Source organism: Gekko japonicus, unplaced genomic scaffold (assembly GCF_001447785.1).
Source record: "Gekko japonicus isolate JY-2015 unplaced genomic scaffold, Gekko_japonicus_V1.1 scaffold835, whole genome shotgun sequence".
Lineage (NCBI taxonomy): Eukaryota > Metazoa > Chordata > Lepidosauria > Squamata > Gekkonidae > Gekko > Gekko japonicus.
In genome coordinates, this window is record NW_015175997.1 from 632871 (window position 1) to 649778 (window position 16908).

The following is a 16908-nucleotide window of genomic DNA, read 5'->3' on the forward strand; positions in this document are numbered from 1 at the left end:
GGAAGCGGGGGGGGGAAACTCCCCCTCGACAAGGAAAAAAAAGCGAACACTTTGCAGCAGGCAAAGGGGGGAGCGGGCTATCTAAACAAAATGGATGGAAATAAAAAACTTATAAGAACTTACCAGGCGTTTTTAAGGACTTTGAGGACTTACCAATCTCTAACATGGCGCCTCCAAGGAGAGAGGAGAAAGATAAGGTTACGAAACTGAAGCCACTTGCCGGAAGTGCCAGCCCAGTGAGTTCTGTCCCTAGACAGGACACAGTTACAGATCTTCAAAAGGTGCTGAATAAGGCGCTGCGCCCTCTGCTGGAACAAGTCACGTCATTACACCAAAACTTCGACACTCAGCAACTGCAGATGACTGAGATGGCCAAAAAAACCAGAGCAAACGCAGCAAGAGCTTAAAGAGGTGGATGTCAACACCAAGAAGCTTAAAAAACGAATGCAGGTGATGGAGAAAAAAGATCAGCTGATGAGTCTCATTTGTTACAGCTGCAAATGGAAAGGGCAAGCTATACCCTTAGATTTCAAGGGATCCCCGAAGAGATGGGAGAAAATTTGAAACAGATTTTGTGTGACTCTTTAGGCCCTGTAGCAGATATTAAAGTGGATACTTTAAAAAGTGAAATAGATACGATCGTTAGGTCGTATTCTGAATTTACAAGAAAGAATAATCTGCCCAGGGAAGTGATGGTGAGGTTCTCCAGATGACAAGTGCGAAATCAAATACTCAAAGTGACAGGTGGCGTTAACTTGAAAATCAAGGACAAAGAAATAAATTTTTGAAGGACATTCTGTTTGAAATAAGAAAGAAAAGAAAGGAATTTAGAGACTTGGCTTTATTTTTACAGAAAAACAACATCCCCTACAGATGGATTGTGCCCAAAGTAATAATCTTTAAATTCAAAGATAAAAAGGAAAGAATTGACTCTGTTGAAAAGGCACATGAGTTTCTACAGCATCATAATTGTCCAGCAGGAGAAGAAGAGGAGGAGGAGGAAGGCAACAGCATCAAGGGAAGTGAAGAAGAAGGAGCAGTGACATTTTCTGATGAGGACTCAGATTCTAAACTTGGGGCGGCAGCCCCCAAAACAAGTTATCATTTGAGAAAGAAAAATATTATTATAGCTTTGGGAAAAGTGCAGAAAAGGGCAACTCGAATGATAAAAGGGTTGGAACACTTTCCCTATGAGGAAAGGTTAAGGCGCTTAGGGCTCTTTAGCTTGGAGAAACGACGACTGAGGGGTGACATGATTGAGGTTTATAAGATTATGCATGGGAAAGAGCAGGTAGAGAAAGAGGTACTTTTCTCCCTTTCTCACAATACAAGAACTCGTGGGCACTCCATGAAATTGCTGAGCGGTCGGGTTAGAACGGATAAAAGGAAGTACTTCTTCACCCAAAGAGTGATTAACACTTGGAATTCACTGCCACAGGAAGTGGTGGCGGCTACAAGCATGGATGGCTTCAAAAGGAAATTTGATAAGCATATGGAGCAGAGGTCCATCAGTGGCTATTAGCCACAGGGTATAGATAGGGACTCTGGGGCAAGTGATGCTCTGTCTTCTTGGTGCTTGGGGGGGGGGTCAACAGTGGAAGGGCTTCTAATGTCCTGGCCCCACTCGTGGACCTCCTGATGGCACCTGGTATTTCTGGCCACTGTGTGATACAGAGTGTTGGACTGGATAGGCCTTTGGCCTGATCCAACATTGGCATCTCTTATGTTCTTATGTTTTTAAAAAGGACAAAAAATGAGTTATCACAGTCCTTAACATCTGTTCTAACATTTGTTAATCATTTTTATATTGCTTTTTAAGAAGTCTGATATGTTGGCGTTTTTATCTCTAATATGTATGAAGATTATACTTGTTGACCACATCCAATGAACTTTAATCGAACTTTAAGCTAAAAGCTAATTTTATAAGCATTATGTATGACCACCATCTCTTGGGTTTTTAGTGGTTCTTCTTTACTTTCTCCCATAGTTTGTAGATTCCTTTCCTAATTTCATTGTAGTTTACAGAAAATGCAATAAAAAAATCCCCTATGGGGGGCAAAAAGAAAATATTTTTTTTGCTTACCCTCATTTTGTTATGCTCTTGTCAGGTTTGGAGAGATTGTTTCATAGCTCAGCATAGTCAGCTTAAGACTGCGCTCTCCTAAATGATTTGTGTTAACTGCAAATTTGGTTCCCTCACTGCTCCCCCTTATTATTTATGAGCAAGGTAAATAGCACCAGTTTCAAATCAACTCACTTCAATGAAACTCCAGTTTATACCAGTGTATCTGAATGAAAAATTGGGCAAAGTTGCAGTACAGACATAACAATATTTTGAAACATTTTCACACCAAGTTCCAGGATAAGAGGATTAATTAAAATTGTAAGTTAGATCCTATCATTCTGCTTAGCTAACATGGAAGTCCTAAGCAGACTTAGGGGGGTGATTTTAATTATTCTGGGGTACTGGGCAAAAGTCCAGGATGAGGCCTCAGAGCCACTGCCATTCCCTGTACCAGCCCCACTGCTCTGCCCAACCAGCCCCCCTGGACCAAGTAAGAGGAACCCCGGGGTGGCAGGTGGGATCTGCTGTCAGAAACCTAAGCCCTGAATGGGGTGGTCATGATCGGCTACTGAGCCAGCGGCCTGAGCCCTGGATGATATGGGTGTAAGTGGCGGTAGGAGCCTACCAATGCTCCCTCTAAGCTGTGGAGTCTTGTGAGCAAAAATTCTCCTTTGTAAGCTACTGGCATTAAAGTTGTGAGCGAGCGATTTGGCTACTGCATAAATCAGTTTGCTTTGGAGCCATCCTTCCTGAGCTAAGACAAAAATATGTGAGCTGGAGGCTAAATTACTGTGAGCGAGCTCACACTAACTCAGCTTAGAGGGAACACTGGAGCTTACTCTTCCTCCCAGCAGAGTGAGGGGCTGTGCCTCAGCTACCTGAGTTGCCCACTGCTAAAGACTCCCCCTGCAGTTACACTCTTCTAAGTCCACTGAAGTCAATGGGCTTAAAAGGAAGTTGCTCTCTTTAGGATTACACTGGAAATCTTCTTCATGGATTTGTACACATTCATTATTTTGGGTCTAGGGGGTGGTAGACAGCACGTTATAATGAGCATCAAAGTTATATGATCATCCTATTTCGTTCAGCGTAAGCAGTAGGCATGGACTGTAATACACTTTTTACAACAGAAGACTAGCTGTTATGTGCACTTCTTGACACTTTATACCCAGGGAAAATGTTAAATCAGCTGAAAGCAGGCTTTGAAAAAAGACAAAGCTCTTGTTTGTACCTTGTTATTTCGATCATAACTCTCGTGAAGCTGGAGATGTTTCCCCACTTTGCTTCCCAGGTCCATCCACTTTCCTTTGAACCACTTCACAGACGGTTTCTTCAGCAGGCTTTCTCCTGCCACTACGGCAGTGAATGTGATATTCCCACCTTGAAAGGGAGACATATTAAGAGGAATCTGTGACCGGATGTTTAAAATCTCTGTTAAACCCTGGCGTCATTTTAGTAAGCGGTGCACTTACCAGCGGTTACTTCTCCATCCTGTGGCCGAGTCACAAAGAGACCTATAGGATCAACAGACACCTCTTGCTGGGCTTCTGCTGGAGGAGCTGAAAAGCAAACAAGGTGTTTTAAAAAACTGCATTATTTGTTCCAGAGTATGAAGTGGATCTCTCTATAAACCTCAAGCTCTACTTGGGGTATGTAATGTGCCCCAGAGTGTGGTGTGGTGCAGTGTTTAGAGTGCTGGATTTGACCAGGGAGACCTCAGTTCCAGTGAAGCTTACTGTATGACCTTCCTACTCATGTCACAACCCTTCCCCACCAGACATATGCTGTTTTCCTTTGCTCTGCAATAGCCAGTTCTGTGCTGATTTAAAAACAAAGAGGGATTTTTTTAATTTGGCCAAAGAAACACCAAAAAAACATACTTGTTTTCCTACAAAATAAACCTTATCAGCTTTACATGTGAAGTGGTGGGCTGTGCACCTGATAGCATTCATGTCATGCTCTAAGGAGCTGATCCACATTATGTGGTCTACAAAGCTTGTGCCCAGGTTCCCCACAGGCCCGTAGCCACAGTGGTGCACAAAGGGTTAGGGTTAGGGTTAGGGTTAGGGTAAAAGATATAGGAGAAATTGACGAAAGTCAATGGGCCATCATGTGGAACTCTGTCAAATATATGAAAGCTGTTGCCTATAAAGAAAACGTATTTAAAATGTTTCACAGATGGCACTGGGCCCCTGTTAAGCTAGCTAAATGTTATAGGGGCTACTCTGATAAATGCTGGAAGTGTAAAAGCAGTAAAGGAACGTTTTATCATATGTGGTGGGAGTGCAACACGGTACAAGGATTTTGGAGAATAGTCAGAAGAACCCTTCAAGAAAGTTTAGGTAAAAACGTAGCACTAAAACCAGAAATATACCTGCTAAACATGACCCCTAAAGGCTATAGTAAACAGGACATTTATATAATCAGCTATATCTTAACGGCAGCCAGACTGTTAGTAGCACAGAACTGGAAATTAGAGAATATACCCACCAGGGAAGACTTGATAAATAAAATCTTAGAGCTAGCAAGAATGGATGATTTAAGTTTAAAGATGCAAAACCGAAATGAAAAAGTACATAAAAGAAGATGGGATATAGTATATAAATGGATAGAACAACAGATAGAAATGTAATATGATAGGACTTATTTGGAAAATGTAAGTGATATGTATTAACATCTGAGTATTTATATAAATTCAAATGAAAGACTCTGATTGGAAATATAACTTGATGGAAAACAGCATGTGTAAACTTTTATCTAAACAATAAAAAATGTAAACCGCACAAAGGGGTTGGGCTCCATCAGTCATTTGTTATGCCCCTCCAATCAGCACTAGAGGTTGGTGTGAAATCTGTCACAAGTCTTCTGCCAATGAAAGAGGATGTCTCCTTCTCTCCTCCCGCCTCCCTCCCAGGCTCTCCCTTTGTACTTTGGTTCCCGCAAAAAGTAATTGATCCTGCTGTGCTCTGAAGCATGTGACATAGTCATTTTCCCACTTTAGCTTGTTAGCTCATGCCAGTCATGGATTCTCCTGATCAGCAGCACTCTAGCACATTAAGGTAGAAGCTTTCTTTTGGGGGCTCTATTTTAGCCCGGATGGGGAGTGTTCAAAGGTGGTTGGAATCAGAGGGGATGGGTGGCAGCAGCAGCTTCTGCCTTTCACAAATGGACTCATGACAATTTTACATCGTGTAAAAAAAATGCAGCTTTTTTGGCCCTTGAAAACACTTGGAGTGGGAGGGGAAAGAGCTCTGCACCACAAGCCCAGAGTGGATCGGGGCATCACAGCGTTTAAAAAAATCATTGTAAATGATGAATTGGTACTGGCAACAATTTTGCCTTCTCTATTAACAATTTTGCCTTCTCTATCAGCGAGGAGGAAGGAATCACTCTCTGTACCTGTAGAGGGGAGCCTCTCCAGCTTCCTTTCCCATCTGCATGAAGCAAAAAGGCCACCCTCCCCCTGCATGCCAGGCAGGCTATAGCTGTGAAGGAAAAGTGTCTGTGCACATGCTTGCTAGGGTTGCTAACTCCATGTTGGGAAATTTCTGGAGATTTGGGGGATGGAGCCTGGGGAAGGTGGGAGAGGGACATTAATCAGTTATAATACCATAACACCTCTGAAGTAGCCATTTTCTCCAGGGGAAGTGACCTCTCTACTCTGGTGATCACTTCTAAATCTGGGAAATCTCCTTATTGATTATTAGATCTGTCATGCTGTTTGATTACATTTTTATGCCATGTAATCCACAAGTCGAAAATTGGTAAATAAATTATAAAGTAAAAAAAAATAATAAAGTAAATAAATACTGATGTGCTTACCATCACTGTACTCATCCCACCCAATAAATTTTTCTGTCAATGGGCCTGGTTCCCCACTATGTCTTTCAGTCTGACATGAGTTTGAGGTTCCCCTCAGTTCCTGCCCATATGATGCCCAATGTGGACTGCAACCATGACACATAAGGAGAAGAGGTTTCAGCCTTCTTCCCCTGTGCTATTTTCTTGAAACAGACCTATGTTCTACAGAATTTGAAGGCAGGGCAATCTGCATCCTGTGTCTGACTAAAAGACACAGTTGGGGGTGGGAGGGGGGGTGGGGGCGTGTGCTGACCACAATCAGCCCTCTGCATGCATTAGGGTCCACAAACAGTGAGACGTTTAATTTCTAGAGAGATTTAAATCTGTAAATGCTAAATTAAGTTTACACATGTGCACATTAACAACATTTTAAAAAAGCATCTCCCAAATGCAGAATAAAGACAAAACAGCAACAGTGATTTACTAGGGAGCGATACTAGAAAACAGGGAATATCCCTGGCAAACAGGGATGATTGGAGCCTATGCGTGTACCTACACTGTGGCCCTGATCACATGGCAAAGTTGCCGCGGAAGAGGCACGGATGGTGGGCGGATTATCCGGGCGTGATCCCAACCCAACATCTGGGAAGTGGAGCGCACCCGTGGCTTACTGCTGACAATGCGAGTTAAAAAACTAGTACCTCCAAGGTACTTGTAAATGTTTGCCATGGGCTGCCTCCAGACTCCCATGGTGTGATCGCGCTGCCGCATGGCATTCCCCTCCGGTCCCTCATTTACCCGCCGGCACCGAGGGAAGGACCCGTGGTGTGCCGCCGGCGAGTCTGATTGCGTAATCGCAGATCAAACTACGCCGGGGCAATTAGCCACGCCTCCCCCCCGCGATATCCGGCCCGTGTGACCGGGGCCTGTGTAATGTAATCATGCAGAAAGCATTTTGGGGGGTGGGTGCTGCTTACAAGCATATTTACTTGTACGACCAACATGTAGAGAGTTATGTATACTGGTCCCCCAGTTGGATTATTCTTTTTCTCCTTTTAGGTGCTATTCAACCTCTTCCAATGTTTCCATTGACATTAACCATCTACATTTTCCTGACCAATACGTCAACAGTAGATACTACCAGCACTACTTTTTTTTACCTTTTGAACTCTTACTATCCCCTGTCTGCACATCATCTGCTGCAGTAGGCAAATTTGAGACACTTGGTTCAGGAGGAGCTTCAGCAGGGACGACCTTCTTTTCTTTTTGTAAAAGGAAGAGAACATAAAGAAAGATACAACAAGCTACACGCTGTTTTAGGGTACATGATGGAAATTGAGATGATCTTCAGCAAAGGGGAGACTAAATAGTGTATCTCATATTCAACATCCTGTGATGGATGCAGAAGAAGTTCCAATTCTGCTGCAATGAAGAAATCCAAATTCTCTGACAAGAATGCATTACCAAATTAGAACAGGGAGAATAAAAAGTTAATAAATTTAGGTGATCCCCCCCCTGCAGAATTGGTCTTCCTTAAAAAAAAAAAACTGTTAGGGTTAAGACTGGTGAGTTTATTAACAAATCAAATTCCAGTCAGCCAGTAATTTTCTAGATGCGAGGAGAGTGTGTTAGAGTGTCTCATTCAAGGTTATTTAAAGGCTGATGCATTGTTAGCTGGTTCACAGTGGCTGTAATGTGTCCATCTATTTTAAACAAGTTTCTGTGGCAGGCAATATACCTGGTTCTTTGACTTTCAGTTCAAACTTGATCTTGGAACTTCCAGCAATAACAGCATATGTTACATCATCCTCTTTTCCAACATTATTAATGGTCAGTGAGTGCTTGTTCCCCTCTGACTTTATGACATACTTTTCACTTGTAGTAATTTCCACTCCATTTCGCTGCCACTTCACCTTGATGCCTGTCTTCTCGGTCTCAGCTTCAAATATAGCCACGTCTCCTGCTACAACATCTATTGTCTTTGGTTTCTTGATGAAAGCTGAAGCTAAAGAAAAAGATGTTTATTTTCCTTCAGCAACAATTAAAAAACAATTATGTCTGCTCCTTTTTCCAACTTTCTCTTCTACCCATTGTGCATATGAAGTTACTTCAGGCATATTTAAATCTGGAACAAAGAACTCTTTTGCGGACAGAGGTCATTTCGGGGGGGAACGCAGTTCCCCCGGGTGAGGTGCAGGGGGGCGGGGCACATGATGAAGCCCCGCCCCCTGCTTCCGGCCGCCCCGCTTCCAGCCCTCATTCAGCCAGGAGGAGGCAGGAGAAGAGGGAGGGTAAGTTGCTTCCTCCCCGCCTCTCCCCACCCCTGCCTGCCTGGGGCCAGGGAGGGCCTTGGCGGGGCTTCCTCACACTCCCGCTGGCCTTGCAGGTCCACCGCCGGGCCCCTGATGTCAGGAGGTGTGGCATATGCTAATGAGTTATGCTAATGAGTTCCCCTAGCTCTTTTTCTACGAAATGACCCCTGTTTGCGGAACAAAATAAATCATGCTCAGATACCTGCTCAAATCTTACTTCAGCTATGAACTCATTGAGACAGGCCTGTATTATAGGAACAGGGAGGTGGTATGCCATTATTACCTGCCCGGAATGATTTGTACACATCTCTATCAATCACACACTTTTCAGCAGTCTTTGGCCAAATGATTTGTAAAGTGCAGGAAAGCTTAAGGTCGAATCTGCATTTGTCTTTTCCACCGGTGTCCCAGCCTTCTGACTCAGTCTTTAAAAAAGCTGTCTACATTTGGTGTCGTTTTCACACCTCAACAGTGCTAGCGCACATGTTTATTGCCCTTTCGTGGCAGCTCCACTGTCATTGCACCTCTGCACTGCTTTAAAAGAATCTTCTCCAAACAACATTCAAACAAGCATAGAGAAAGACGGCATCACAGCAGCACGAAACTGATTTAAAAAATGCAAATGCAGATGCTGCATAAGTGTGTTTGAAAACTAGGCTTCTTACATCACCATCAATCAATGCAGAAAACCGATACAAGCACACATGACAGTATCTTTATGTTTTTCATAGGTCAGAAACCCGCATGCAGAATACGCCTGCATTTACATATTAATCTGCGTTATACTGAGTCAGTCATTGCTCAGTACTGTCTATTGAGACCTATTGGTAGCTGGTCTCATGGGTCCCAAACAGAGAAAGGTCTTTTCTAACATCTGCAGGCTGAAAACTTCTCACTAGAGATTCTAATCTAGGGACTAAGCCTGAGAACTTCTACGTGCAAGGATGTTTGTGGTACCATGGAGCCATATGCACATCAGCGGCAGGAGAAAGGCTTAAAAGCACTTCGACTGGTACATGCAATACGCTTGGAAGGACTATATGGTAGGTTACAAGCATGCAGCTCCAAGGTTTCCATTTTTTCTTTTACCATGCAGGCCCAGCACTGATCAGGACCAAATATCAGAATCCCTAGAATCTCCAGTTAAAGTTCTGAAGCTGCAGATGTTAGGAACAACCCCCCCCCCAAGCTTTTCCTGATCTGAAATGGCCTCCGAGAGCTGTTGTTTGCCCCACTGTGTGCTCCATGGGCTACATATTATATTTCCTCAATGATACAACCAACAACAACACCCCCCCCCGACCTATTCAGATCAAGAAAAAGAATGTGGATTTGAATTTTCACACACATGCTAAGAATTTGACACACATACCAAATCTGCTGAAGATAGTTTTTACTCAGGAATGACCTCTCTTCTCCAGCCCTGCCCCCGGATCAGAAAAGCCTATTAACTTGATTCTATGGTATGTTAGCTGACAGTGGCATGTGAGGCTGTTACAGGTCAGCTGATTGCTTCACTCCATGCAAATATGATTTAGGGTTATTGCATAGTTCTAAACATCTATCTAAATATGTATTACTTCAGCTGTTAGGGAGAATGAACAGTAACAACAATAACTGGGCATTTTGGAGAGATTAACAGAGACGAGCAGCATTAGCACCCTTCTAAATCCATTAAAGTCAATGGGCTTAAAAGGGTAACTCTGTTTAGGCTTCTACTGTAAAGAGCCTACAGGTACCATTTTGAGTTTTAAGTACTATTTAGTTCCCATAAACAGACAGCATTTATTATTCTTGTTGAACAAATACAAAATTCCCACAATAATTCCATTTCTATTGTATAGTTGTCATTGATGTCAAAACAAATCTACTGTATGTACTGCTTAAATTAAATTGTCTCTTCTTACACTGAATTTCCTTGAAATATTTGGCTATGCCTGTGACATCTAGTCAGTTGCTGTCTCAAAGCACTCCCCTTGGCCAGTGGCAGGGTTTAACAACAGAACAACCTGATTGGACCAGAAAGGTTAAACGTAGGGTTACGTGTAGGGGTGTGCAAAACATAATTCCTGAACTAAAGATATACATGGAAACCACTGGTTTGGGTTGTTACAGTGATTCCGCAGAACAGGAATACAAATCTGGGATTCTTGAGAATCATGAACCCCTTTCTCTGAACAATCCATGCTTGTTTTTGTTACCAGCAGGGCAGTATGAGCATGTGATTTTTCTTTGATTCTACTGAATTGCTGGGCAATGGCATTTCTCCCATCCAATCAGATTCTAGCAAGGGAAGAGCACAGAGTGCTTCCAGCCAATCATATTTGGAGACAAGCTGCAGAGAGGTTTTTTTTCTTTTTAACGCTTGTGACTGGTGTCATTTCCCTCTGATAGAAATCAGTGGAGAGAATGGTGCTTGCTCTGAGATGCGTCTGAAAAATTAAACCACTTTGTCCAATTCATTTGAAACTTGGGGTGTGTGTCCTTAGAACAGAGAGAGGACTATGTTGTGTTCAAATTTAGTCCCATTATCTTTACAAACCGCTGCCCCAACCCCTCCAATAGATTCCAAGATGAAAGTAAGGGTCCCAAAGCATTGTAACCTGAAAAACCACACAGATTTGAATCCTAAACCAACAATGTCCTACATGTATATAAACAATTATGGAAAAATCCCCCCCAACTCCAGATATGAAAATATAATTAATTTTTTCTTGGCTCACACCTCTATTTACTGGTACACATGGCCAGTTTAACTGGCTTATACACAATAAAGAATATTTTGTGCACGAAGCTTCTTCCCATATAGGGTTGTTGGTTGTTCAGATGTTATTTTATGAAGGCAGCTGTTTCTGTTTTTATTCTGGTCTCCAGCTAGAAGTTTGGCATATGTATTTATTTATGTATATACTTCCTCTGTACCCTGCTTGTCTCCCCAATAGGGACCCAAAGCAGCTTATATAGTTCTTCTCTTATCCTCACAACAACTCATTTTAAATTGTACTGCTCCTAAAAGGGCAACAGAAAAAAATCGTTATGTGTTTCCAACCCTGCTTTTACACTACAGATGCTTCAGAATACTTAATCACTTTAGCAACCTTTCCTGTTCTATGTATGATGCATATTTAAGCTATTAACACTATCATTTAACACTTATCCATTTTCAGTTTTTATAAATCCAGATGTCTGTTTTTCTTGAGTTGCTCTTGTTAATTCCTGGCTAAACTCTGCTGAGAATTAGCTTTCATTTTCCATATCATCTCTGTCTACGATGTCTGAAATATGAAGATATTTTTCATAGTAATTTTGTTTTCTTTATGGTTGATTCCAAGCCCATCATTTGCTGCCAAGGGCAGCCTAGTCCAGTGCATACAAATCAAGGGTTGGACAGACCAGGCCAGTAAAATAGTCTAGCACCAAGTTGAGGTGAGTGACCCCTGAAGCTGCTGCTACCCAGGAAGGAACAGCAGGGATACAGGAAGATCAAAGAACTAAATGGGTGGATGGTACTGTGCTGTAATGCAGCACTGGCTTTTTTGAGGTTCTTGAAAGAGAGATTCCCTAGATAGCAAACTTTGAGAGCAAAGAACTGTGAGTGTCTAAAAACAGTGATAAACAGCACAGTTGGGAGCCAAGCCAATTTGGAAGAGTACCACTGAACTGGCAACTACCAGTTGGCACCTCTCCCCATAGCATTGGGAATAAAAAGATTTAGAGAAATATTTTTGTAGCAGCCTAGTCGTTATCACTCATCCTCAATGCAATCCTAAGAATGTATACTCAGAAATGGATCCCATTGGGTTCAGTGGTACTTACTCCCCAGTAAGAGTGCTTAGGATTGCAGCCCCTGTTAGCCACAAAACCATCCATAAATATGTTAATCACTTGACAACATTGTACTTTGTAAAAGTTCCAACTTTTGATGACAACTTTTCATGCTATGCTACTGGCAGGAACATACTGCTATGCAGCTGCAGATCATTTCAAAGAAGGGAGTTTTCCAAATTTATATCTACTATTAATAAACAACTCAGTAAAAAAAGAAGTGAAAATGCACACTTCAGCCCAGAACTTTACTGTGATTGTCATATTACATATATGCTGTATGCTTTTACATGGTAGATCATATTACATAAATTGTTATGTATAGTGCATGTTAGTCTCATAGTGTCATGTACCCTATAACACACCAATTCCAACAGGACTCAATATATTTCTTCCAGAAGAGTAGCCATGTTACTTTGTTTCTGTCTAATAACTAGCCCAAGAGTCAAATCCACTGGAGTTCTTTGCTGAGGTGGCATAGATCAACTTGGTTTGTGCCAGTGGGAGCAGCTGACTCCTGGAAAACAAGTGCAGCTCCTGACATGGGATAGGCCATGAAGGCTGATTCCAATCCATACAGTACTTAATAAAGTGACATTTTCCTCATAATGGACAAGATCCTATTACATTTCTACTTGGAAATAAATCACCTTCAGCAAAGGTCCTGTTTCTCCAGGCAACAAACAATTATCAGATTTTTCTGGGAAAGTGAAGGGGTGGAAGTGAAGTGCTGTTTGTTTACTTCACAGCAAATCAAAGTCTCTGCTCAGGTTTTTATTATTGATAGAATACTATTAAAATATCAACAAAAAATGAAAATGAAGCTCAGTGGTTGACCTGCTATAAACAGACTCCTACTCTTTAACAGCTAATAAAAGAGCTTTTATTTCTGAGTGCTGAGAACGGGCAAACCCTCATAAAACAGAAAGTAATTAATAAGACTGGAAAGTGACAATATGCATTTTCTAAAAAGGGGCGAATCTACATTTTTGGGGCCCTGAAGCTTGAACTGTTATGGGAGCCCCTTTGCAACCAGCAACAATAAGTCCAAAGGGCCTTGCTGCCCTTGCAAGGATCTCAAGGCTCAAATGGCAGAGAACAGGGTGTTGGGGTGGAGCCCTTGAAAATGGGCCATACAGTGAGCCCCTTCCCACCAGCAAGGAGATCTGGGTAACTGCTGTTATCTTCTTCAATGGGGTTATTTCACGACAGATTACCACATTTTTTTTAAAAAAATTAACCACTAGATCTCAGATTTTGATTAAAATTGCTGTACTGGTTTATCTTACACTAGCCTGATACCCGTGCTTCGCTACGGTATTTAACTTCCGTAAATCCAATTATAATACTGATGATGTAAAGTTTGAAATGTAACATTTGTTGTAGGAATTCTAATGGAGAAAATTGTAGTGTAAAAAATGAAGTGAGACATGCGTACTTTTTCTCTCTCTACTGAAGGACCTCTCTGTAGACTGCTGGGGTGGGCTCCCTCATGGCTTTAAGCACCCTGCAACTGCTGCTGCACCTGACAACTGCCTGTTAGGTGTAGGAGGTAGGGGGAGTGTGTTGGAAGCCATCAGAGAGGCTGGGCCAGCAGCATCGCTAAGGTGATCCTGCTGGGGGCGGCATCCCTGATGGATTAAAGTGCCCTGGTCCTGCTCCTACACCTGACAGACACCTGCCTGTCTGGTGTTGGGGGGATTATGTTTAAAGGCATCAGGGAGGCTGGGCCAGCAGCAGAGCTAAGGCAATCTTGCTGAGCAAACCTCCCTAGCGGCTGTAAGCATCCCACCACCTCTCCTACACCTGACAGGCAACTGCCTGTCCAGGGGAGGGGGGGAGTATTAGAAGACACTGTGGGGAGGGGGGGGCTGGCAGGACCACTAAGGTGTTACTGCTGGGGCAGGCTCCCTCATGGCTTTAAGCACCCTGCAACTGCTGCTGCACCTGACAGACAACTGCTTGTTAGGTGTAGGAGGTGGGGGGAGTGTGTTAGAAGCCATCAGAGAGGCTGGGCCAGCATCACCGCTAAGGTGATTCTGCTGGGGTGGTGTCCCTGATGGATTAAAGTACCTACACCTGCTCCTACACCTGCCAGACACCCGCCTGTCTGGTGTTGGGGGGGATCATATTTAAAGGCATCAGGGAGGCTGGGCCAGCAGCAAGGCTAATGCAATCTTGCTGAGCAAACCTCCCTGGCAGCTGGCAGCATTTCACCCCCTCTCCTACACCTGACAGGTAGCTGCCTGTCCAATGTAGGAGGGGGAGGGGGAGGAGTATTAGAAGCTACTGTGGAGCCGGGGCTGGCAGGATCACTAAGGTGTTACTGCTGCAGCAGACTCCCTCATGGCTTTAAGCACCCTGCAACTGCTGCTGCACCTGACTGACAACTGTCTGTCAGGTGTAGGAGGGGGGAGCATGTTTGATGCAGTTTTGCTTCACCTCACAAGCAGTTGGCCACTCCTGATTTCCTCAACTGTCATTAGCTCTCTGTAGTCCCCTGTAACTACTTTTTTATTTTTTACCTCAGAACACTGAGCTCTGCAGCTGACCAATCAGAGAGTGGGGGGTGCAAGGAGGCAGCAGCCAGGCAGCCGCATAGGGATCAATGGGGGGAGCACATTTTACCCCTTTTGACCCCCTTAGGGGTTGAATTTCTAAAAAATCCTTTCGTAGTGAGCATCTACGTCATGGTAGGAGCACTGTCCCTGAATTTGGTGTCTCTAGGTCCAGCGGTTTGGCCTGGGCGTTGATTTTACGGTGAGGGGACTTTCTTTTATGTATATAGATGTCAACGTCAATTGTGTGAATAAAAATTTCATGGCTATGCCTTATAGTTTTCAGGTTATAGGGGATGAAAATTAGGGAAACGTATACATGCATGATGCATCACAGAATGATGAAATAAAACATAGCAAGGACCACATTTAATATATTTTATTTTAGACACCTATGAGAATATATACTATATGAAGCACATTTTACAAAATACTCTTTTTTCTTTTTTTTCTAGCAACATATTCACATACAGTTTTGTCATATGAGAGCTTCCTTGCGATGTCATTTTCTATAGATAATATGCATAAAGAATTTAAGCGCTCTTCAGTCATGGTAGATCGAAATTTGTTCTTTATAAAGGAAAGCTTTGAGAAATTCTTTTCTGCTTCACAGCTTGTGATAGGCATCGTCAAGTACAGCTTAAGCACAGTAGTAATATTAGGGAAGACTTCAATCAGGCGTTGCTCATAAATAAGCTGAAGAACTTCTGCACATTGCATTTTAGATGGTATGTTTTCTTCTGTGTTCTGGGATTTCCTCAGGTGTAAATATTCTTTGAACTGATAACACTCATTTTCTAATTTATGGTCAATATCATCTTTGTAATGCAATATTATAAGTTTAGTATTGTCCTCATCAATTTCAGAATTGTTCACCAATTCTGAGAGGAACTTGAACCTTTGCACAATCTGCTCATATGGATCAATCCTCTTGCCTAACTGGATTACCAAGCAGTCATAGAGTTAATTTAGAACTTGTATCCTAAATTTTTCAGCTTCTTTCAAAGAAGCCCTTCCACTTGTTCCATCTGAAAATTTCTTTGTAACCATGCGTTTGGAAGCATCAGAGTAACATGAGATAATATCTTCACACAAATCTTTTACTTCTGATTCATAGTGTACAATCCGGTCAGATGAATTTTCTCGGAGTTCTTTAACTAATGAAAGATAACAACAGAAGATAACCTTCAAATACATCAAAACCAGGAGTTTGGAGTTTCATGCTTGTTTTGTTGAAACGCTCAAGAACTTCTTCCCAAACAACTGCTAAAATAGCATATTCCAACTTTACCAGATTGTGGTATAAATTCTTTGCATCTCATTTACATTCAGGCTTCTCTTCTAAGTCTTCAAAAATATGTTTGAGAGTTTGTAAAATAACTGTATATCCATTTTTAATTGCCAGGACTGCTTCATATTGTGCAGACCATCTAGTTACACTTAAACTGTTTAGGGAAAAATCTAGATTGCCATGTGTGTTTAAAATTCCTCATCTTTGTGGAGATCTAGAAAAGAAAACATACAGCTCCTGCAAATGCCAAAATAGTCAACAACTTCAGGCACAGTAAAAAAGGTAAAGGTAAAGGTTCCCTTGCTCGAAAGCCAGTCGAATCCGACTCTAGGGTTGCGGTGCTCATCTCCGTTTCAAAGCCGAAGAGCCAGCGCTGTCCGAAGACGTTTCCATGGTCATGTAGCCGGCATGACTAAACACCAAGGCGCACGGAATGCTGTTACCTTCCCACCGAAGTGGTACCTATTTATCTACTTGCAATTTCTTGCTTTCGAACTGCTAGGTTGGCAGGAGCTGGAACTAGAGACGGGAGCTCACCCTGTCTTGCGGCACCCGGGACTTGAACCGCTGAACTACTGACCTTCCACAGCCTGCAGTTCAGCGTCTTTACTCCAACAAGGTTGAGTGAATGGGCTGCACATGGTACATAGTCTGCATACCTGTTAATGTTTTTAAAGAGTGCTTGCAGCCCTTTCTCTGAGCCCTTCATGTTAGATGCATTATCATAGGACTAACCATGGATATTTCCAACTGACAGCTTATGTTTGCCCAGAACTTCTGGTATTTTGTTGAACAAGGTCATGGATGAATGGTTTTCTATTGGAATAAATGTTAAAAATCTCTCACAGGGTTTTCCATTATAGCAGTAAAGGTAAAGGTTCCCTTCCTCGAAAGCCAGTCGAATCCGACTCTAGGGTTGCGGTGCTCATCTCCGTTTCAAAGCCGAAGAGCCAGCGCTGTCCGAAGACGTTTCCATGGTCATGTGGCCGGCATGACTAAACACCAAGGCGCACGGAACGCTGTTACCTTCCCACTGAAGTGGTACCTATTTATCTA

The 16908-nt window shown here is 42.7% G+C and overlaps 1 protein-coding gene across 1 annotated transcript in view; it reads right to left on the reverse strand.

Annotated features, from left to right (window-relative positions):
• Positions 1–16908, reverse strand: part of MYBPC3 (myosin binding protein C, cardiac) — a 102267-nt gene that overhangs the window by 74006 nt on the left and 11353 nt on the right. Inside the window, 4 exon segments of the mRNA XM_015426398.1 lie at positions 3297–3445; positions 3538–3624; positions 7027–7128; positions 7605–7871. Coding sequence (XP_015281884.1) covers positions 3297–3445; positions 3538–3624; positions 7027–7128; positions 7605–7871 — 605 coding nt within the window.